Source organism: Stegodyphus dumicola, chromosome 5, assembly GCF_044657685.1.
Source record: "Stegodyphus dumicola isolate Sdum_Otavi_A_Nest chromosome 5, ASM4465768v1".
Taxonomy (NCBI): Eukaryota; Metazoa; Arthropoda; class Arachnida; order Araneae; family Eresidae; genus Stegodyphus; species Stegodyphus dumicola.
In genome coordinates, this window is record NC_140772.1 from 168,008,878 (window position 1) to 168,033,989 (window position 25,112).

A 25,112-nucleotide genomic window follows, 5' to 3' on the forward strand; every position below is an offset into this window, starting at 1 on the left:
TAAGATATTCTTTAAAAAGGCTATTGTTTTTCAACCGTACATATTGTTACAAATTTTGTATTTAAATAGGAAATTTTAGTAGAATTATAATTAAAATTGCTGCAGTTTTCTGTATAATGTAACGTGAGACAAATTTTTAAGAGTAAGCTATGTCGGAAAAGTAAGAATACAAGAGCACGGGCATTTAATATTGAGTAAAGGGGTATCTCGGTAGTTTGTATTGAAATTGAATGTATGTAATTGATCACTATGTTAGCTGTAACCGTAATTCTACTCTCGTATTCCTTTCCAGTAATTTCCAGAAGCAGAAAGTACGAGAAATATTTCAAAGTCGGTATAAAACTATTTCAGTCCGAAGAGAGAGCATCCATTCTCAGTTGCTTAGTTATTGTTGTTGCGAATTGTTTAGTTCCGCGTGAACTGAGATATCCGAGTTAGCTTTCTCTTTAGATGCGCATTGCACTGCATGTTGTTTAACGTTCTCAGTAGTTTGAAGTGTAACTACTGATCATACTGTGTGATACTGTGCTCATGCAATTTATTGCTCAGAATTTTATTTTTTGAATTACAGTCTTTTTAAACACTTTCTAGTCCAACTAGTTGATGCAAACGAAATCTGCAGGTCATATACGGCAGTGAAGGATAGTAATGGTCTATATATCTTTATACCTATAGAAGGTCTTATGCACAAATACAAACACATACATGGGCTGACCATGCAAGGGCAGATGTATTTGTGTCTAGCCTCAACAAAAAAATGAAATTACCCTAAATACGAAATATAAGGATATTTATATTGCATATAAGCTATAATTGTTAGGTGCTACGAAATCTCTAGAAATTTCGGTATTAATTTATAAGTTCTACCGGTATATTTTATCTAAGTCTCAACTCTATGTATGTCAGTTTCGTCACCTGAAAATACTGCTGGAAGACAAAAAAGGTCTGCTAAATTGCTGCGCCGCTCACTCTAATTTTTTCAAATAAAACGAAAATCAATTTTAAAAGAGACGAATTTATCTATGACTTTTAGAGTTAATGAAATGTAGGAGCGAACTGCATTCTGTTATTCATACAAAAGAACATAAAGTAAAAACTGAACTCTATATTTTTGTGTATTTTGCACCTGCAGTCTAGACAGCCTGTCGAATTAGATAGATAGAGCTCTCTAAAAAATAAATAAATATTTTGCTATGTGTTCTCGAGATAGGTTTTGTCTGTTAGCCGTGTTTTCAAATAAAATTTTCACTACAGCACCTTCAAAAATGGTCAAATAATAGTTACTTCATGTTAGTCAACTTTTTTAAATCTGCCATTCTATTTCTTTCTTCATTATTTCCACATATCTAAAAATAAAAACTTATTCTCTCATTAGTGACAGAACTTATTCCTTAATTTATTAACTGCTATTGATTTCTGTATGGGGTTAAAAATGATAAACTTTCATTTACAATATTGTTTAAAATCTTTTAACTCTTTTTAATATCGCCTCAATTATGATAGGTGGTTCTCCTTAGTCAGACATAAGGACTAGTATAAATTCTTTGATAAATTTCTTCTTTTCTTTTCACATTCAAAAGAGCAGCTGGTCTCCTGGGTTACGTGCTAATCAGCCTGTTGGGTCCAAAGGAATAAAATTAAAAAGGAAGGAATAAAGGAAGGCGAAGGGGAAAAAACAGAGCTTAGTGCAATGTCCTCCACAGCATGTTTGGAGAATATTAAAAGAAGGGCAGGGGAAAATAGAGAAAGTACAAAGTGCTGCAGCATTATGTCATAAGTTGGGCATACAAATACAGTAAGGCGAAGGTGTAGATACATGTACAGAAGTAGAAATGAAATCAGTATACATAATTAAACATTGCACATCTAGCAAGAAAAGTATACACCGTTAACTACATACAGTTTGCTAGTTACAAAACATGACAGTATGGCGGGCGTTGTTAACTGGTCCATCTTATTTCCATGTAATGGTGAGAACATGGAAAATACAGGCCTTAATACAGAGTATTGCAAGTCAGCTTTTGTAGGTGTTAGCTGCCTATGCATGACAGCTCCTAGCTGTTGGGTTCCGGAGATGGTAGTTGGAGATATGTGAGCAATCAAATGCACAGTGGTCGGGATCGCTAATCTCGCCACACACGAAAAAATCACTTTCCATGAAACCAAACCGATTAAGGTAGCTCATAAAGGGTCCATAATCCAGTGAAGAATTGTATGAATTCTGAGATGCCGTTCTTGAGAACTACACAAACTTTTAAAATGAAACTGAACACTTTTCTGATTGTAAATTCATTGTTTCAATCTAATTGTCATTTATTATAAAGAAGTTGACGTGTGGGATCTAATTGAGAAGCTGATCATTTTATACTCAGGATGATAACATGAATGTCTGTTATGTTTAATTTGGCTATCTGAAAGCTATGTCATTGATTTAGGTCACTGCATGAGACAGCACCTATTGCAGCTTCGGTCTCAGGTTATTGGGTAAAGGTTCTTGAATTCTCTCCCTATTACAGGCGTTGCCCACTAGTAAGACTGGAATTGGTGGTCACTTTATTATGGAAGCACCTAACAGGTGAGCCACCGTTGCCTCCTATGAAAGGACATACAATTTACACCCATGCCTTCTCCGGAACTATAACATGGGCCCTTGGGTTCGGCACTAAGGGTCACTAACCATTTTTCTGTATGGGCTGCATTTTGCGCACCGTGTAAGTTTAGGCGTGTAAGTTTAATCGTTTAGGAGTTAAATCATTAAAGCCTTTATCGTTTTATCGTCGTAAGCGTTTGTAGCATTTTATGTAACGTATAGTTAATTCTTTAAATTCATTGTCATCATATGCATAGAAAGCATTCTTCATACTACTGAATTGTAAAGCACACAAATCGAACTTTATAAGCCCCAAATTTTTAGCAAGCTTCACACAAAAAAAAAATATTTGCTATTTTTTAGTCTTGCGTGATTTCTAGGAAAAATACTATTAGCGATCAATAGTTGATTTTGTTCTTTGAATATGGTCTTTGCAAAAGAATTTTTCTGCTGATTAATAAGTCTTCGTTTCCTCTATAGTTGTGACTCTGGGAGAAGAGTGTACGTTGCATCAGCTGCATAGCTGCCTTGAGTCACTGCATTCAGTTACCCAAGGAAACGACATGGCCCTAGTAACTACTCGACTAGAACTTCTTGCAGTCTGCAGGTAAATCACCTTATTCAATAACTTGTAAGAATAACAAAAGCAATCTTTTTATTAATTCCTTGTTGTAAATATTTATTCCTTTCTAATTTAAAATATGAACATTGAAAAATAACAGAAAATTTTCATTAGATTGCAATTATTTCGGGACACAAGTATCACAATAGTATAACCCAAATTTCACTGTTAGGAAACACAGCCGCGAAACGTGGCGTCAGATCACTTGCGAATGAGTTCACACTTTATGCTCTTTCTATGTGAAATTAATTTAAATTAAATTAAAAATAAACTGATTTATTAAATGAAAATTGCCATTAATAAACTTGTTACAATGCATGATTCCTTTTTGAACAAGAAATGTTTTATAAGCGGATATGTTAACTTACTTAATCCGGCTGGCTTTAGAAAAGAAGCTTGAAAATTGTTATTTGATTTTTATTTCCTTTTTATTGTGTAAATTATGGAACTCCGAAATGTTTTGTGGTGCTTTGTTCACAGCAAGCAACCTTTTATGATAAATTAGAGAAATATAGAATAATTGAGGGAAAAAACTGCAGGATGGATTTGGGCCTATATCAGATACACGCAATGTTGTCCGGGAATGCGTAGGTCTTAGACCTTAATCTCTACAACTCTTGTTAGTGTGAAAACAAGTTTGTTCACAGTAACAAATCTGTAGCGTTCAACTAAAATTCAAAGGTTTTATGATCCTTAGAATATGTGCCTGTCATAACAATATGAGAACAATGTAAACGCATGTTTACATTCTTTAAAAATAAACCAAAGAATTCAAAACCAAAATGCGAATAACAACTAAAATAACAACACATTCAGCGAACGCTGTTAATCTTTCCAAGTTTAGGGCCTGTTTTATATAGAGTATGTAAAGATGCTTAAGAGTTGCTGAGTTTAGTGAAAGTAAACTAATAGAATTATTAAAAACATAAAACGAAACATGCAAAAATTGCAATAAAATAACAAATATATAGATAAAAATATTAATTAAATAACTAAAAGAGAACAGTTTTAAAAATGCAAACAATATTTTCAGCAATTCATAACAAAACATTAATAAAGTCTATGTTTTCTTTAATTTTGCTATGCTTCTTGTCTATGTTATGAACTTTGCGTCGTTAATTTTTTACCGGAGAATGACCGCTTTTAATTCGACCTTAAGTACTAAACAAATACATAAGTAACTATACAATGATTAATGTATTTAATTGTAACAGTCATTGTAACAGTCAGTTACCTATAACAAATTTAAAATAATTACAACTTTAACAAATACTTGATAACATGTTGAACATAACGTACAAAACTGACAACAATCGTTACCTTTCTTCTGCCATCTTTTTCCAAAAGTAATCTGCTGACTGATTCCCTAGCTTATAGCATACTAAACCTCACATACAGAAACTGACGTCATTTCTCTAATATAGTCCTGTTAGAGAATAAGTTTGGTTCTTTGTAGCGCAACTAGGCAAAATATGAACGTGGGCACATAAGCAAACACCTAAAAAAATAAAAAAAAAAAAAAAAAAAAAAAAAAAAAAAAAAAAAAAAAAAGAGGCATTTCCCTAAAAATAGTAATATTTGAATATAACGCATTTCAAGTTAAATGTAAATTAATAATGATAATAATTAAAGAAAAATAAAAAAGAAATATTTCACATAGGAAAAAGTTTACCATATATGCATGTATTTATTAATAAAAAAATATATAATGCAATTTACCCTCGCTTATTATTGTTATGTTGTTACTTAGCATGACTTGCACTTGTCATTCTGCTAAAAGAATATTCTTGTAGATCTTACAGTTCCCACTGGAAAATTCTTACTAGTGGTATTAGGGGTATCTTAAGATAGATTGTATTAATGTTGCAGACCAAATCAAAAGAAATAAACTAATAGAGATAAGAATTACTCTGGATTATTATTGTATTAATAATTTTTACTACAATAAATATTACTTACGGATATTAATATATTCTCTTACGGAAAATTAACCAATAAAGTTATGTGTCGAATCCGTTAACAATTTACAGACGTTACATCGCAAACATTTACTGGAACTCAACTATAGCCCCGGAGACTCTTGATCTTCAAACACTTGCAGTTCTACCGAAAGTATAAGCAGTAGAGCAAATATGCACAACCTTTTTATATCTGCGACTCTAACGAAGAGTTGTTTTACTTTGCAGATCCCAGGCCACTATGTAAAAGAAGAACCTTGGTTGAAATTTATAATTAAATACACATTTTTAAGATCATATTAGTTTAGTAATTAGAAGTACCGAAAGGCTCATCTGGTTATAAAGTATGCAAAATATTTTGTAAAAAAAAAAGGACGACTTAAATTAACAGATTTATATAGTTCTGTAATAAGCGATGAACTTGTAACACGAATGCTACACAGTGTTACCATAGACCATATTTACCATATACACTGACTAACAATAAGTATTTGGACACCTATGCAAATGACGATATCTGCGGTCCTAAGGTACGTCACGGACTCCGCTTGTATATATCGTGTAGGAAACAGCATCGACTTTAGTCACATGCAAGATGCCTCACAGTTCGGAGCTCTCTGATTTCGAGAAAGGTATAATTATCGGGTATCACAAATGTGGCCGATCCTTAAGGGACAGATCTAGCGATCTGAAGTACCTAAAATCGACAGTGGCCTACGTGATTAAGAAGTGGAAGGTGAGTGGTAATTGTTGGAATGTGCACCGAGTCGGCAGACCAACGAAACTAGGAGATAGAGACCGACGAGTGCTGCCCAGAGAAATTCGGAAGAACCGCACCCAACTGATGGCCCTCATCCGCGAGGAGTTTCAACAGGTATCCGAGAGTATTGTTTCAATGAATACCATCTGTAAGGAAGCACATCTGCTTGGTTTTCATGGTCGTGCTGCTGCCCATAAGCCTTTGATCACAAAGTCCAATCGCGCTGTTCGGTTAATGTGGTGCAAAGCACATCGAAATTGGACCGTAGATCGGTGGAAACGGGTTCTTTGGAGTGACGAATCAAGGTTCACCCTTTACCGTTCGGATGGCAGGATCTGGGTCTGGCGTCTACCTGGAGAACGCCTCCTGCCAGAATGCATTGTGCCAACAGTCAAGTTTGGCGGAGGTGAAATTATGGTCTGGGGGTGTTTCTCCTGGTATAGGCTGGGACCCTTGGTCCCCATTCATGGTAAACTCAACTCCGATGCCTACTGCACTATTTTGGATGACAATGTGCTTCCTACGTTGTGGCAGTTTTACGGGTTGGACCCCTGTTACTTTCAGGACGACAATGCCAGTTGTCATGTTTCGACGTTAACCAAGGCTTGGTATGGTGCCAATGCAGTTCATCGAATGGACTGGCCTGCCCAGAGTCCAGACCTGAACCCTATCGAGAACCTCTGGGACGAGTTGCATCGTCGAATTCAGGGATGCACTACCTGTGCAAAATCGGTGAAGGAACTTCTATGTCTTCTCCAAGACGAGTGGAAGAAAATACCACTAGCTGTCATACAAAGACTTGAGGAAAGTATGCCCCGGAGGGTCCACGCTGTAATTACCTCTCGTGGAGGCTCTACCAACTATTGATTTTGAATAAAGTTAGTTATTCTTTTCTATCACAGGTGTCCAAATACTTATTGGTAGTCAGTGTATTAGTAAAGCAAATTATGTTAACGCACTCAATAAAAGCAACTGTTATCGCGTATTCGTTTAAAAACTAATCACAGGTATTATACTATTTTTGAATTGAGACTCGCTCTCCTCCCATTGTGATTTGTTGCGACTGTTCTTGCCGAAGATAGCTCGAACTTATTTAATAATACTTAACTTCAGTAAGTGGACTGTAATATTAACAATAACAAATTTATTTTAACAAAAACAACATTACTGAATACTAGCACACGCATGTGCTTATAGTTACCTATGTCACTTAGCTAAAAGCGAGCAACCATATGCTCTTACATCAAGTCAGAAATCATACATACTAATAAGGGAAAAAGCGAAATAACTTTAGGGTTACACTAAAGCCAAACTCTGCTTGGCGTAAAACAATGCTGCCAAACATTACTCTTTCAGACACCGAACATCCCGCCCGGCGTTGAAATATTAATTTCAATACAATAAGTAAAATTCAAAAAAAGTAATAAATGTTCATACAATACAAAATGATACAATGTAAATTAATGCAAAAATTATAATACATGTAATTACAATGTGAAAAGAACAAATATGATGGATTACAATTCAAACCTTCAAATAAACATAAAATTTCATACAATATTTCTCAATAGGGAGTACAGCAATTTTAGTAAGTGCTCGTTTATAAATACCATTTTTGGTTTTGACAGGGACAACTCGCACAAGGTTGTCCTTTCCATAAAACACATCTACAATTCCCCCTAACAACCATTTACAGGTAGGAAGATTTTCTTCCTTGATCACTACCATATCCCCTATTTCAATATTTTGTTTAGCAATCATCCATTTATTTCTTTGAATCAAAGTGCTGAAGTAATTATTAGTCCAGTTCTTCCATATATTTTGTACCATTTCTGTAGTTTTTTGCCATAAACTAAGTCTGTTATTATCTACTTCTGTTAAATTGGGTTCAATTATTGAATTCATCGGTCGACCTATAAGGAAATGACTAGGGGTCAAAACATTTAATTCATCAATATTAGAAGTTAACGGTGTAAGAGGGCGAGAATTTAAGATTCCCTCTACTTGAACTGTTACTGTCAAAAATTCTTCGTAAATTAATAGCGAATTTCCTACTGTTCGTTTAAAATGAAATTTAAAAGATTTTACTCCTGCTTCAGATAGACCATTAAAATTTGGTGCTCTCGGGGGTATAAACTTCCATTGTACACCTTCCTCGGCTAGAAAATTAGTTCCATTCTGCTTTAGAAAAATACTCATTAATTTTTTAATTTCTGTATTTGCACTAACAAAGTTTTTTGCATTGTCACTAAATATTTTTTCTGGTTTACCTCGTCGGGCAAAGAACCTCTTCAGACAAGCAATGAATGCTTCTGTGGTTAAGTCATTAACAATCTCTAGATGGATTGCTTTTGTCACCATACAAACAAAAATACAAACATATACCTTATGATAGTTACCCTTGCGTTGCCCTTTGTACTTTATCAAAAATGGGCTGCAGTAATCAACAGCACAACAATTAAATGTAAAGTTAATATTAATTCTCTCTTTAGGTAATTCTCCCATTAGTTGTTGAGAAATTATTGGTTTTGCCTTAAAGCAAATTATGCAGTTTTGGACTATGTTTCTAGCTATATTCTTGCCATTAATGGGCCAAAAAATTTGTCTAATAGAATTTAATAGTGATTGTGGACCATTATGAAAATTCCTTTCATGAAAATAAATAAATATAAGTTCAGTTAACTTATTCTTGGCAGGCAAAATAATGGGATGACTTTGACTATAACTTAAATTAGAAATCTTTATCCTACCACCTACCCTGAACAGACCTTTTTCATCTAAGAAGGGATCAAAATATTTTAACTTACTCCTTGATGTTATCTGTAGACCTTTCTGCAACAAAGAAATTTCTTCTGCAAAATAACTACCTTGGATATATTTAAGGAGTGTATTAATTGACAGCTCCATTTCATTTATACTAATACTACCTGTTCGTTTCTCACTTGTGTTCCTACAGTTGTAGATAAATCTGAATAGTAAACTAAGAATTCGTATTAGTTTCAAGAAATCATTAGTTATCTTTAGGAAGTCATCAAAGAATGAATCAGTTTTGAATGAAAGCGTGGACACTCCGGGGCATACTTTCCTCAAGTCTTTGTATGACAGCTAGTGGTATTTTCTTCCACTCGTCTTCGAGAAGACATAGAAGTTCCTTCACCGATTTTGCACAGGTAGTGCATCCCTGAATTCGACGATGCAACTCGTCCCAGAGGTTCTCGATAGGGTTCAGGTCTGGACTCTGGGCAGGCCATTCAATCAATGAAGTCAACAAGGAAGTCGTAACTGGTTTCAGTTCTGAAGAATAAAGCTCATCACTAAGTCCATTTTTATATTGAAAATTGTCCATATTTAAAAAATCAGGACCTTTCCACCACAGTTTGTTAGATCCAAGAGTTGTAGCATCTGATCCTCTGGAAATGATGTCGGATGGGCTCATTCCCGAAGACACATTGTAAGGATCTTAAGTTTTACTAACGTTTATTTTATTTTAAATCTTTACTATCACTTCTTATTTTCTACTTCCGGCCAGAATTAAAAGCGTTAACTTATTTCTGGAAAATTTGTCTGGCGAACGCCAAGTACTTAAGTTGTGGCTTTTTGCCAAGCGAGAGAGAGGAAGGAGTTAGTCGAAGCAGGCCGCTTGCCTTAGAAGTTTTACTCGGTTGCTGGTTGCCTTCCAGGCCAGAGGTTTAATCCTCTTGATAATTTTAAACGTATTGTAGTGTTCACAGTTCTCTGTACTACATACGGCTTCCTGTTAATATAAGGCCAATCTTCCACATTTATTATTCCAAAGTTAAGTTAGAGTTTAGTTTTATTTTTTATACTTTTACGTTAGACCCCAAGTGGCGGGTCAGTGTATTCCGAAGTACGGAAGTTATTGTATATAGAGAAAAATAAAGGGTTTTGTATACCCTTCGTCTGTATCCTGTCTACTTACCACAATTAGTGAACATAGCTTTAGTAAGCTCTCTGTTCCGAGTCAGGTCCTTGTATGTTCCCGAAGAAGGTAAGAAGGAAAATTGAACCTGATAGTGGCGCCCAACGAAGAAGAATAACCATGGCCGAGTTTCAAGAAGAACCTGTGCTGCCTGCAGAAGTGGCTCAGAATCCAGAAATGCCAGCTGCCGCCCTGGAAAGATTTGGTTACATCGTCCAGACCATGCGCGTCCAGAAGCAACATTTAATGGAAACTCACCGGTAACCAGTTTTTTGGAAAAATTGGATGACCACTTCATGCTCTACCCCGTGCAAGAGTTTCAAAAAGTTACCTTAGCTACCAGCGCTTTGAGGGGCCAAGCGCTTAACTGGTTCAAATGTATAGGCAGAAGTCTCTTGGGTCAAGCAGGAAGTCCCACCTATACTTACGAGAATTTCAAGACTGCCCTAGTAAAAGCCTTCCATGTCGTAAGGGATCGTGCGAAATTAGGAACGGAACTTTTCAGCATATATCAGCAAAGAATCGAAAATCTCTCAAGCTTTAAGAAAAATTCACGTCTTCTAACTCTTGTATGGAAACCGTCCGGATCCTGAGATAATTCAAGTGATTTTGCCGAAGTTACTTCCCCAAGTGCAAGACTTTATTGAACTAAGGAATCCGAGTACGCTGGAAAAATTATTTGAGCTAGCAATCCAGTTTGAAAGAAGAAGAACGGCGGACATTGAAAGAAGACGCCAATATCAACAACGAAACCAATTTGATGCGCCAAGAACACAGCAAAGTCAAGCACACGGCTACGGAAGCAAAGCGAATCAGTGGGCAAGGAAACCCGAGCATTCAAAAACAGCCGGCGAACGTCGACAGTTCAATAGCAACCCAGGAAAAAAGTGTCAAGGCCAGTGGAAAAAGAAGGAAAGCATGGAAACAAAAAAGGATTTAAATAAAAACGGATTTCTGCTTACGGGAGGGTACGGAAATCCGAAGGCCAAGAAAACCCCTCTTCCTTCAAGTTAAATACAGTAATGGTGAAAAATTTGACTCTTCCGAAGATTGAAGTGTTGGTGAATAATATCCCAGCCACCGCACTCCTGGATACAGGTGCGCAGTGTTCCTGTGTGACAGAAGATTTTTTTAGGAAGTATTTTCATAAATATCGCATATATAATTCGGATAATACGACAGTGTTAGCTGCGCAAGGAGAAAGATGTAAGTGCATAGGTAAGTTACCACTATACATCCGTATCCAGGACGAACAAGTAAAGGTTATGTTTTTTATAGCAAAAAATCTGCAAGCACATATTATCTTAGGAATAGATTTTCTTTCAGAGGCACAAGCAACGCTGGATTTTAATGAAGCGTCCCTTAAGCTGACGATGAAACCAGTTCGAAAAGAAAAGGCTGAACCGCCGATGTTAAACCTTGACCACCTGCCTAATGAAGAGCAACGAAGAATCCGACAAGTGGATCCGGCACGGCAGACACGGCAGGCACAAGCTCCAGAGGTGGAAAAACGACAAGTACAAGGGCAAGCCATTAGGAGGCAGGAGCAATTGAAAAGAAAGTTTCCCCGCTGGAAAATTGAAGGTAACAAGAAAAAGAAGCCGTTCCACCGTCCAGAAAAGAGAGCTCACGAACACCCCCAGAATGAAGAAGGGAGAAGTACGACGAATTCAAAGAAAGCCAGGAGAAATAACGGCAACTATAACCCGGCTCCCAAGCGGAAGATCAACTCATCGGACAGGACTCTCCGCAGCAAATGTGGCAGAACTGCGGAAGGGCCACCAGCGGCGGAGGAAAAGTTACAAGGAAAATTTGAACGGCCAGCAACGAGGTCCAAGCAGGAACGCGAAAGAAGTGTCCCGGTTCCGCCAAGACCAGCTGCCATCAAACGGCCGAGACCACAGGCAGAGGCGAAAAGGAAGGTATTCCAGGGTGACCGAACTGGAGGAAAAAGAAAGCTTCTATAGGAAGGCACTGAAGGGCGAGCCCGCACAAGAAGGAGGATAAATCAAACGAGAATCTGTGCTACCTTCCAGGACTGGGCTCAGAAAAGAATGTCCGAATATCACAAAGATAAGTAAAATTTTATGTTACTTTGCAAACTTAAGTTAATCTTTCATTCTTACTGCAGGTGGCAGATTTCAAGAAGTTTTACCTCATGTGAGGTCTACCTTTATCGCCAAAAAGGCGAGAAATGAGTTGTTACCGATTTTGGTATTATGTTTTTCAATTACTCGCGCGTAAAACTAAAGTTGATGTATAATAGGAATATTGTAAAAGTTATTGTATAAATTTTATTTAAAACATTCTGGCAAGAAAGAAGTTTTAGTCTGAAAGACTTTTTGAAATGTAGTATTTCAATGTAGAAGAATTGGCACTTGCTTGGAAAAGAATAGAAGTTAACAATGTACTACTAATGTATGTTTTAAAATGCGTAAAATTAACGGCATGTTAATATGTTCTTATATACAACGTGAACTGTTATTTTAAATGTTAAGAAATACTATGATATGGTAAAAGTGAAAGTAATGCAAAAAAAAAAAAAAAAAAAAAAAAAAAAAAAAAAAAAAATTAAAACTTATTCGTGTGACTGTAAAAAGACCAAATTATGGTGAATATGTGTTAAAGGTTGAATGAATGTAGTTAGGCACTCTGACGCTACACTTCAGAGTTAGCCACTTTCAGAATAGTACCTCAGGGTTTAGAGTTGAAATTAGGGTGTGTTAAGAGGTCTTGTTATGTTGAATTTTAACACGTTAGTGTTTTGATTGTAGGAGGAAGTGTGGAACACGTAGACAGAAACACATTCGTGTTTGGTGTTCTTTTACAACACATGTCAGAGAGCACGGGGAGAGATAATTAAAATAAGCATGAATGAAATAAGAATGTTAAGAGAAATATAAATACGCATGTTACTTGCCATTTCATTGTGTAACATTTCATTCAACTAGTTTTCCTTCCAGATCTCTGGAAGGAACCAGATTTCAACTAAAAGCTCCTGTTTAGATGCAGTACAGATGAAAAATTGGTTGTCCATGGAGCTGATATTGTAAAAACAAAATTTTTTTTTAATTTCTAGTTTCTAGTGAGAAATGTTTGTAAAAGATTGGCCTCGCGTTAGATTCTAGAGCTAAAAGTTTTCAACAAGGTCGTTTTAGACCTCAGTTTCAAACTAATTAACTCTGACGGGAAGTATGTAAGGATCTTAAGTTTTACTAACGTTTATTTTATTTTAAATCTTTACTATCACTTCTTATTTTCTACTTCCGGCCAGAATTAAAAGCGTTAACTTATTTATGGAAAATTTGTCTGGCGAACGCCAAGTACTTAAGTTGTGGCTTTTTGCCAAGCGAGAGAGAGGAAGGAGTTAGTCGAAGCAGGCCGCTTGCCTTAGAAGTTTTACTCGGTTGCTGGTTGCCTTCCAGGCCAGAGGTTTAATCCTCTTGATAATTTTAAACGTATTGTAGTGTTAACAGTTCTCTGTACTACATACGGCTTCCTTTTAATATAAGGCCAATCTTCCACGTTTATTATTCCAAAGTTAAGTTAGAGTTTAGTTAAATATTTTTATATTCTTACGTTCAGACCACAAGTAGTTGGTCTCTGTATTCCGAAGTACGATCCCTGTTCCGAGTCAGGGTCTTTGCATGTTCCCAAAGAAAGTAAGACGGAACATTGAACCGGATAACATGTCCCCATTAATAGTTAGAAGTAAGTTGTTGAATTTGTGAGACTGTATTACTCACAAAGGTTTTCAAAAGATGTGGTTATGTATTGATCCAGGCTAAAGCAATGCTTGAATCTGACCAGAGCTTAACGTCATCAATTTTGAGTTTCAAAGCTTCTAAAACCTTTTGCATAAGTTTGGACAGGAGTAGTCATGCTGGTGAATCAAAACTAGTACACCACTTGTGTAGCTTCATTCCTCCTCTTTGGAGCAATTCTGTCAAATCTTTCTGGAGCTGAATCCATTCCTTCAAATTCGAAGATCCAGTAAGACAGTCGTCTACATAGAAATCTTCCAAGACCACTTTCGATGCTACAGGAAAATCCTTTTCTTCATCCTTCGCTAACTGTTGAAGAGTCCTTTGTGCCAAATATGGAGCGCATGCTGTGCCATAAGTTACCGTTTTGTGTCTGTATATTTCTATAGGCTTATCTTCATCTTCCTTCCAAAGTATTTTTTGATATTTGGTCTGCAATGGCAATATTTCAATTTGTCGAAACATCTTCTCAATATCGGCAGTAAATGCATAAATGTGTTTTCTAAACCGTATCATGATGGAAAAAAGTTCCTCTTGAAACACTCCACCTTTACATAATATGTCGTTCAATGAACAACCGTTAGTAGTTTTGGCACTCGCGTCGAACACGACACGTAACTTTGTTGTTTTACTATCAGGTTTCAGCACGCCATGATGAGGAAGAAAATATCCTCCTTCAGTTTCAGAATAGTCTTCCATCTTTTCCATATGATTTAATGATTCATATTCCCTTAAAAATGAAACATAAAGTTCTTTCATTACAAAATCACTTGAAAAACGTTTCCACAATTGATTCAGTCTTTTTTTCAGCGATTTGCTTTGAATCCCCTAATTGCATGTTTTCACCAATGTCTGGCTTGAACGGCATTTTAACCACATATCTTCCATCCACATGTCGGTAAAATGAATTTTCAAAAAATTCATTGCAATAATTGAATTCAGAATTAACTGTAGATTTAGTTTGATTTACTTCTTCAACTTCCCAGAATAACTTTACTAAGTTATTTAACGAATTAATCTCTGTTGACAAAAAACAATAATTTAAGTCATAATTTTTTACATGTGGAATTCTAATGCTTCAAGAAACTAAAAAGCAGAAGCAGCTGTTTTGAAGAAGTAACTCATTATCTTCTAAACGTATTTTATCTGTTTTTAAAAATTCAAAAAATAAATCCGCACCTAATAATAAATTTACCCTTTTTGCCTTGAAAAATTCATCATCAATTAACTTTATTCCTTTCGGAATATTTAATTTCGAAATATCAATAGATTTCGATGGTGTTATGTCAGTTATTTTGGGAACAACTAATAACTCTATTTCCCATTCATTTTCTTTTTCTAAGTTCGATAAACGCGTCTTTATTTGTGATTTAACATTCAAAGTAGTGTTGCCTATTCCACTAACTGGAAAAAATGCTCGTTCCTTTTTTATTCCTAATGAGTTCATAACACCTACAGTACAAATATTAGAAGTTGAAGCTGAATCAAGCACGGCTCTAAAAGGAATTCGTTCATCGTAAACATCGCGAAGATAAACAATCGCTGTATTTATTAACACAAATTTAGATTTATTTGCAGCTGCCATCAAAGTTGTGTGGGGGGAGAGGGGCAGTCCTCTTTCCCATTCACTGACGAAAGGTTCAAGGTCAATTCTTTTTCTTTCGATGATTGATTTTGTTTTTCGTCACTTTTATGCAACAGCGAATGATGTGTGTCTTTTTTACAGACATAACAATTAAATTTAGCTTTACACTGTGATAATACGTGTGATGGAGAAAGGCATTTAATGCATAATTTATATTCCTTCAAAATCATACCGCTCAGAAACAGAAATGATCTTAAATTTCGAACAACGATAAATTGGGTGTGGTTCTTTACACATAATACACTTCGAAAAGGGTTTGTTTTAGTTACCAAGGATTTTGAATTTCTAGAGCGACTTAATTGATTTGATACTTTAGTACCATAGCTCTGCTTAGGAAAACTAACTTTGTTTATTTCTTCAAGAATGCGAATTCTTTCTTCGAGAAATTCTAAAAATTCATCAAGTTTCGGAATTTCGTTTGATTTTACGTTTAGTTCAAATGCTTTTCTAGATTCTCTATCTAATTTATGCAATAAAATATTTAATATCAAAACATCAGATAAATTATATCTATCAAATTCTAATACACTTAAAGATCTCAAACATCTTTTAGCATTATTTACTAGTAATCTCAACAGAGAAGGTGAGTCATTTATTTTTTCAAAGTTCAACGAATTATTAATAAAGGCATCAACTACTGCTCTTTTGTTTTCATATCCGCTAATATTTAGTGCAGAAAATAGCGACTCAAATGTATCCTGACATGATTCTAACATTTTTGCTTCACCTTTAATTGATGCTTTCTAATAAAACAGTTTCTCAGTATCATTTAAATCATTATTATTACCAATCATAGACATAAATTGCACTTTAAAATTTTTAAAATCTTCATATTTACCATAAAATTGAAGAAGAGGTAAATCAGGCAGTTTAAAATTTGATTTAGAAACAGTTTTGGTTTCAAATTTATCTTTATTATTTGTTTCACAATTAGAAAGAAAAATTCTAAATCTTACTTCGAAATCTTCGATTCTTTCTTCCAATTCTTGTGTAATGCTTAGATTATCTTTCAAGTCAATTTCCTCTGGCAAATTGGTGTATTCCACTATGAGTTGTTTAATCCGAAATTTTAATTTCAACAAAGAATCCAATTTAGTCTTCATAATAACATCATGATTGAATTTATTCTCCTCCATTTTATATTCATCAAGGAATTTTATCAAAGCTCCGAGTTTCGTTTTCACTACGCCGCGTTGGCGATTCAATGAACCAATATTAGTAGCCATATTCTTCTCCGGCTACAGAGACCAAACTGTTCTTGCCGAAGATAGCTCGAACTTATTTAATGATACTTAACTTCAGTAAATGGACTGTATTAACAATAACAAATTTATTTTAACAAAAACAACATTATTGAATACTAGCACACGCATGTGCTTATAGTTACCTATGTAACTTAGCTAAAAGCGAGCAACCATATGCTCTTACATCAAGTCAGAAATCATACATACTAATAAGGAAAAAAGCGAAATAACTTTAGGGTTACACTAAAGCCAAACTCTGCTTGGCGTAAAACAATGCTGCCAAACATTACTCTTTCAGACACCGAAGAGCGAGGAAAAATAAATATTGATGTTAAGTATATTTCGGTCACCCAGACGGTATAATGTTTAGGGAAGGTAAACCTCTGAGTTGACTTCCGACCCAGGTATAGATATATCCATGCAGAATTGGTTACCAACTCGGCGGGAGTTAACCACTAGCTACCAGGCCGCAGTCCTGGACAGCCCCGGCTGAGCAGACGACATTTATAAAATGCAAAAAAGAGATATACATATGCATACAAGGCACTTGAAGAAGGGTACAACAATGTACAAAGAAATATATACATGTGCATACAAGGCACTTGAAGAAGAGTACAACAATGTACAAAGAAATATATATATGTTCATACAAGGCACCTGAAGAGAACTACAACAATGCACAAAGAAATATGAGTGAGTGATTATGGCGCAAAAACCAGAGATGATTATGACGCGCCTACAAAGAAATATATACATGTGCATACAAGGCACTTGAAGAAGAGTACAATCAAAATATATGTGTATACATATAAATACAAACTCATATACAGATATATAGTACACAGCACTTAAATACATAGATATTCCGAAACAAATAAAAGTATACATACTCTCACTCACATTGATATATACACCCATACATATACGTTATCATGATAGTTAAAGTTTACAAGAAGCATGCCATTGAGGTACGCGTGGTCCTTAGTATGAATTAGGTACCATAAATAAAAGATATAAACATGTACAGTTACATTACAGCATTCAGATACAGTATGAACTTTATGTATGAAAACCTGGCACAGCATAAATACAAAATTACATATTGTACATACATATCACATACTCTGTTGCTGACTTATTGTACTAGCTTATATAGACTTTTATGACTACTATCTTCCAGTGTCAGAAGAGTAATTGCTAGTACAGTAGTCAATTATTGTTTTTAGTTTCCGCTGGGCAACTCTGTTACTGCCTTCTACGATACCGAAGGTCCCGGGTTCGAATCCTGGAGAAGACAGGGATGTTTGTAAATGTATAGTGTCGGTGCGGTAGGGTGGCACTCCAAATATGCGGCGAGCCGAATGTTCTTTCGTGTGGATTGGTGGAAAGGGAGAGAGGTGGTAGACCTCCGAATCGCCCCCCCCCTGAGTGCTCTCCCTCAAAATTGGGGTGGAAAATAGAAGTCCAACCTTTCATCGGAGTAAGCTCTGCCAAACATTGTTCCATGTTATATGGACACGGCAACAGCAAGTGTATTTCTTTATGGAATTCGTCAAATATGAGATGAAGATGATAACGAAATTTTAAAAAATTGTTACAGTCCTCAAGTTCAATAAAAATAAGTCCTCGAAACTGACTAATTCATTTAAATAAAATTGTATTAAGTTCCTACAACTTCATTTCTAAAGATTTCACTTTTGTGTCAAATCTGGCAATCTTCAGACGATCAGAAAACTGATGCATGAAAAGCCTCTACCTAATTAACATTTCGACTCACTGTCAAAATAATTTTTCAAAAATATTTGACGCTAAATAAGAAATGGTAATAACATAATACATAGTCATATTACTTACAACAGAAATTACGATAAACCTTAGATTTATAACAAGGAGAAATTGTCTATGTTCCTTAGCTATAAATGATTTTTGATTATTCAAAATTCCATGAATCGTGAAAAAGATTTTAATTCACATATTCGTATTTACAATACGAAAATTAAAAAAACAATTTCTTTGCTTTTATTTTGGATACTATTTGATTGAACTTCAGTTAGTTAATGATACTCTTGAATTTCGATTTGAGGAGATTCACATCCCACAGTAGATTAAAGGACCTTACAGAAAACCATAAAATAAAAAAGAAAATCTCGCGCTGTACAGAAAATTGCAGTGCTCACAACTCAGACAAAGATATAGCATTCGCGGTTCTTGGCATTACACAGTATGGAAAAATTCTCAGCATACTAAACCTCTCAAAGCATTTAGAAAGAGAGAAAAAAGTCCTGCAAATCGGAATAGATAACAGAAACTGAGATGGACCATCCATAACCTGGCGGTCAACAGTTCCGTAATGGTTTCGTAGGCCTAGCGATCTATCAAAACACTTTCTTCTTCTAACGATCAGCCGTCCATATGATCCAAGGGCAATCATTTCCATAATCGTCGGACAGCCTCCCTAATTCTCTACGGAAGAACTTCCTTTTTTTCTCTTTCTATTTATGCTTCAAACCTTTCTAGGCGGAAATATTTGACGGATGTCCGGCTCACGCCCATCAGCTGCGTTTAGTTTTGAAACATGGATCGCTGATGTTGCCATTCTCATCTCGTGGGGTGTTTTCAACCTAACTTCTCTCAGACTTTCCTGTAGGCATGGTATTTATGGTATTTTCTTTTCATTCTTATTCTGTTTTCCCTATTTCCTATGCTATTATAAGCACATGAACTTTTGTCCTTCTTTTAATAAAATATTTTAAAAGCTTGAAAGATCTAAGCGCAAACACGAGGTACAGAGCAAAACTGCCAAATCTTATCTTAAAAATGACTGATCTTCATTTTTCACCTTTTCGTGCAGGTGACATCGCAATTAATCGATGTGCGAAAATATGTATAACAAAATTGCAACCTGAATAGATTGTAGTTTAAAGCCTCAAAGAAGCATTTATGATTAAAAAATTTTAAAACTTAAAAAATTTTTCAACATTTCATTTTATAAGATAAAAATTATATATATCTAAACAGGTCTTATTTCTATTGAAAATTTAGAAAAATTTATATGCTAAAAATTTTTATTTCATATTCGTTTTGTATTAGTTTCATCACTTAATTTGAACAATTACTGAAGCTGTCATAAAATTTACATTTTTATTTTAAAATTATGTTTCTTGATAAATTTATAAGAAATTATGAAACCTAAATATTTTAATTAATTTTGCTCTTAAGCGCAAATTAGCCTTTTCCTTGGAATTTCACATAATATATATATATATATATATATTATATATGGCATGAAAAGAAAATAAGATGTATTTATTTGGAGAATTCTTGCGTTTTAGCTGCAGACAATTGAATTAAAAGCAATTTGTATAAAATAATGTTTTTTGAAAATTATGTGTGTATATATATATATATGTGTATATACACATAATGTACACACATGTTTAGATATTATATATATATGTACACAAAGAAACTTAATAAGAGGCAAAAAAAAAAAAAAAAAAGCAAATTTTTTAAACCCGTCCTACGCAATAGCTGCAGGATTGAAATATTTTCTTATGTTTCTCATGTTCATTGCAATTACTTTGAGTTTTATTTCATAATTCCAGTTAAGATTACTAGTGTTTATTATGTTTATTTTTATAAAAATAGTCTTGAATTAACATGCATAAAAGCGAAGGTGTCGGGGGACATTTACTCAAGTATCTTGTAAATTTTACTACATAACTTGGCTTTTCACTCAAAATTTCTAAAGAATCTTGTATTAGCGAAAATGCTTCATTCAGAATGAGTTCTTTGATATTCTACTTTGGCTATAAATCCCATCCCTTCACGGAACTACAATTTTGGTTTAACTTAATTTGCCAGTTTGGCATCATCATTCTTACTTGAGTAAAAGACAAAACACCTTCGCATTTATTAATTGGAGGAGTTAGTTTGTTCCCCTTGAAAAGTCAACTAATTTCCGATCAATAGCGATAATTGCTTGCTTTTATAATTTTTTAAATTTTTAATTTCTTTTTCAAAGTTTGAAATTTTTTTATTCATGATTTAAATTCAAATCCCATTAAAAAGTTTTTTTCATGATTTACATTCAAGTTCCTTTAAAAAACAATTTTCGGAATTTAACTTCCTATTTATGGGTTTCTTCGTTTTCCTACATTCTACTAAATTTATATTAGGAGATAATATAATCAATATTTCTTTAGTAAATAAATTATTATTATCTTACTTTGCAGCTATTGCGCAAGTATTAGAAAAACTTGTTTTCGTATTCAATAAATTTTAAATCATTCAATATATATATATATGGTAATATAAATACGTAGAATGAAGAATCTGGTACTTTTAACTTCTGGCTGTAGACATGGACATGGCTGAGAAGGCAGTAATGGCTGAGGGTAATGGGTTGATGAAGTAGATAACAAAACTGAATTGAAGAATCACTGTCTTTATTTTTACACATTTCAAATCATCTCTTTGGCTGAAAAATTTACTTTTCAATCATATTTGAATACAATAAATTCTTATATACACAGATAGAGGGATACTACGTCATTTCAGGCAGGAAATCTTAAGCCGCGCAGTTATTTGCATAGCAGAAGTCAGGAAAAAAAAAAAAAAAAAAAAGGATGTAGTTCCTCGCAAAGGCAGAAAGTATTTTAAACTATGATTGTTCAATATTAGTTTTAGTTACTTTTTCTAGCAGTGTTACGTAATTTGGAATGATCTCGAATTTGGGAGAACAGATGAATTTAGGGGGAGAGCACCAAATCTAGAAACGTTAATTTTGAGGTCGCCAATTATTTTTAAAGCAGCTATCATATTTTGTTATATCTTACACACACACACAGATTTATATATATACATAATTAATAATATTTAAAGGAAAAGTCGGAACGTAAATGAAAGATAATTTCCTCCATATGAAGGCCCTAACCAATTTTTTTCTCAATGAAAGTCGTAACCCAAACAGAGTACATGTAAAATTAAAAGAAACTTCAAATACGTATAGAAAATAAATACAAATACAAATTAACATGAAATAATACATGTAACAAATACAATAATATAAATAAATAATAGAAATTAGAACAAGCACACGAATACATATGGTGTCAACAAACGTTCTTATGCAGTCTTTATTTTTGCAATCGTTTGTCTCAGACGTATGCATCCAGTTACAAAAAAAATCCAATTACAATTTAAATGTCACAAATATTTATGTTTTGAATTTTAAAATTCAAAAACGATATTGTAAGAATTACATAGCTTAACCTTTTACACTGTCATCCAATTCCTACGTAGTTAGTAGAAGTTTACACTTATTATAAAAAGTAAGCCACAGAACGTTTAATTCCTGCATAAAAACTGACATAGATATTAAATTTTAAAGTTTTAAATCATATTCAGTTTTTGAATACAAATAGAACAGCGAAATGATTGCATTTGTACTAACTAAAAATGAAATACATGTTTAGAAAATGTTTCTGATATTAATATGCATTAAGTGACGAACTTTAATATGCAGATTGCCGTAAAAAGTGTCTATCAATATATTTTTTTAAAAAAGAAGATCTAATTCACAGAAATTTTATAATTCGGGTTCTAGGAAATAATAGCAAAATAAAATATTGGCGCATAGCCAACTCGTAATATTATCTGCATCAATTTAATATGAAAAATATTTCTAGTTTAATGATTTTTCTGCAGAATTATTAGAGTTCGATTCTAAAGTAACTAAAGTGAATGCGAATATAAATAACATATTTTTAGCATTTGAAAATTTAGAGATTATTTTTGTGATAATTATTTCTGTATACTTGTGCAATAAAATTGTAAATTAAAGAATGTTACACTCTGATCAATTACAAATAATGTATTAACTATATTTGTATTAAATGCAAAAAAAAATCAGCATTGAGTTATCTAATTTTTTAACTCACCCTCTAGACAAGACAAAAATGACATCCCAAATCCAAAATTTTGGAATTACGTATATATCTTCGTTAGTTTTCGTCATTAAGCGATATCAAACATTTTGTGTTTTATTTTTTGTAATGGATATAAACGTTTCCTTAATATAAGTATAGTAACTTTGGAGAATTAACGTAATTATTGCAAAATTAATTTTTAAATTAAAAAATGCGAAAATTTAAGATAATTTAAACCGTTTTAATAATTAGAGAGTATCTACGACAGCTAATTGTGAAACTAAAGGTCGCATGAGTACTTTAGTGGCCATGTTTCATTCCTTACAGTAATTCTCCCAGTTGATAAGTTGATATAATGCAGATTAAATGCATTTCAGTTTATATCAATTAAATACATTTTTAAAATAATGTCGTAATAAGGAGAGAGTTTGTCATACCTCGCGCTCGTTCAAACACGAGGTGGGTTCTTCTGGTGAACTTACCATAATGGGAAAACAACACTTATCCGCTTTGATATTTTGTTCACTAATTTATTACACATACTGCATTATTGATACACCATAAAACGAATACACTGTAAAATAAACTATATGCAATATATATATAAGGCACGCAAAAGAAATTAAAACATGTTTCAGTTCTATATACTCCCACACGGCATGCTTGCCGGTCCAACGCCAAGTGCCAACCAGTCCAGTCTTTCCCCCCACCACCAGACACCTCGACCGGTTTTTCCGGGGTAGGTCACTTCCGTTCATCGTCTTTCACCATGGAGGTAGGAAGTAAGATGGAGTAGCCCTAAACAGGTTTCTCCTGCTCAGAAGCACTGGCGATCCCTACGTGGTGACCAAAACATTGGGTCATTTACCATTAAGTTCAATGGGTTTTGACGCGATCGGATGTAAATATTTTGTAATTACGTCGTAAATATACATATAAATGTATATATTTTCTTTTTTTACAACACTTCAGATACCTAAGTATATGAAAACAACATATTTTTAAACAACATTTTATTCTGAACGGAATTAAATGCTATACTTTTCACAGAATAGTTTTCTCAGAATGGTCTAATTTGAATGAAATATTTTCGCAAGTTTTCGTTAATTACATTAGAAAAAAAATTTAAGGTAATTCGATTTGATTCGGTTAAAGTACAAAAATTAAGATCAAAGTTTATTGTATTATTAATATTAAAATTATGCATTATTTCTTTTCTATTTATAGAGCTTCTTCCTAAAATACTTTCTTAAATATGACATGATTTATTGGCTTCTCAGGCATCTTTTAAATCGAAAAATATAAGTCAATTTATAATTAATGCTCTGTTCGGTTCATTTTAAATTAGAGAATTAATAGAAATTAGCGAAATACTTTAAATAGTACTTAACGTTCTCTGAAAATTTCTGAAAGGGAATAAAATAAGGATTTTATTTTTAATTAACCCAAATAAGTAAAACGTGTAAGCCCAAAGTGATTATTTTTCAGATATATAAAATTAAAACGATGGGTTAAAAATGAGCAACAGTAAAGCCTCTCCTCTAAAAAATTTTGAAGGGTACATGTTACAATAATATATGGATGAGAAAAAAATTTATTTTATTTAAAACATTTCGGCGTTTGGAACATAAAATAAAAGTAGCGAATACTCTATCTCTATATCGAAAGACGTATACAATTTTAAAGGTACCGTAAGGTATTTTTCATTCTTTAAGCATAACATTTTTGTTAAAATCTATATTTTTGTAGTTCAACAGCTTAGAATTTTATAAAACAAATTCATAATCAAAATCGCTGTTAGTTATCGAAAAATAACCAAGATGTCATTTTTGCGTAAATGTCACTAAACTATACAAATTGCTATTATCCATCACACTATGAATGTTTCTTTCATGCGAAAGTGTCCCTTTTTCGATTTGTATGGAACTGTTGTGTGTCAAAATACTATCAGAAGACTGTCAAGCGAGCTTATGTATATAAACAAAGAACACCCCATCTGGTGACCGAAGCTTCGAAGCAGTGCTTCACTTCTAGTGCCGGTTGGCCACTCCTTTCTTTCTTACCTCCATGTCTTTCACCAGGGGAAGGAACTTTACACCTCCCCTCTGGTTTGTAAATATTTACGACTGAGTCGAACAATTTGAAACCCTTATTAGTTTGGCACTTACCAGGTAGTCCCTCTTTCCCGGGGCACAGCACAAGTAATCACAGTAAAATCAGAGAGCAAAAAAAAAAAAAAAAAGGGAGGGTCAATGCTACAGTTATAAACACTAACACACACAAAAAAAAAAAAACATATAACACATATAAACATAAAAACTGCACATGTCCAATTTTCTATAGCAATACAAACAAAACATTGCAATATCAAAACAACTCTCTGACACTTCTGTAATGAATAATTCTTTTACTAGAGCTACCATAATAACACAATAAAACAATAATGACATATTAGTATTGATATTACCTTTTCTAGAGTAACCACAATAATACAAAAAAATAATAAATGAACGTTACAATATCCATCTATTTTTTTTTTGCCATACTAACATTGAACATTATCCTTTCTAGTGTTACAATAATAAACAAACACACAAGAAAAACTATACGATACCAAACCTTAGTTTCGTTTTATTTTATTTTATTTATTTATTTTTTT

At 33.8% G+C, this 25,112-nt stretch overlaps 1 protein-coding gene across 2 annotated transcripts in view; it reads left to right on the forward strand.

Moving 5' to 3' along the window:
* The window catches only part of LOC118201895 (uncharacterized), a 156,056-nt gene that overhangs the window by 82,744 nt on the left and 48,200 nt on the right, over positions 1–25,112 (forward strand). For both annotated transcript variants that reach the window (XM_035374058.2, XM_035374057.2), the window contains exon 2: positions 3,071–3,197. In XM_035374058.2, the coding sequence (XP_035229949.1) occupies positions 3,154–3,197 (44 nt within the window). In that variant the 5' untranslated portion in view covers positions 3,071–3,153. The remainder of the gene's footprint in view (positions 1–3,070; positions 3,198–25,112) is intronic.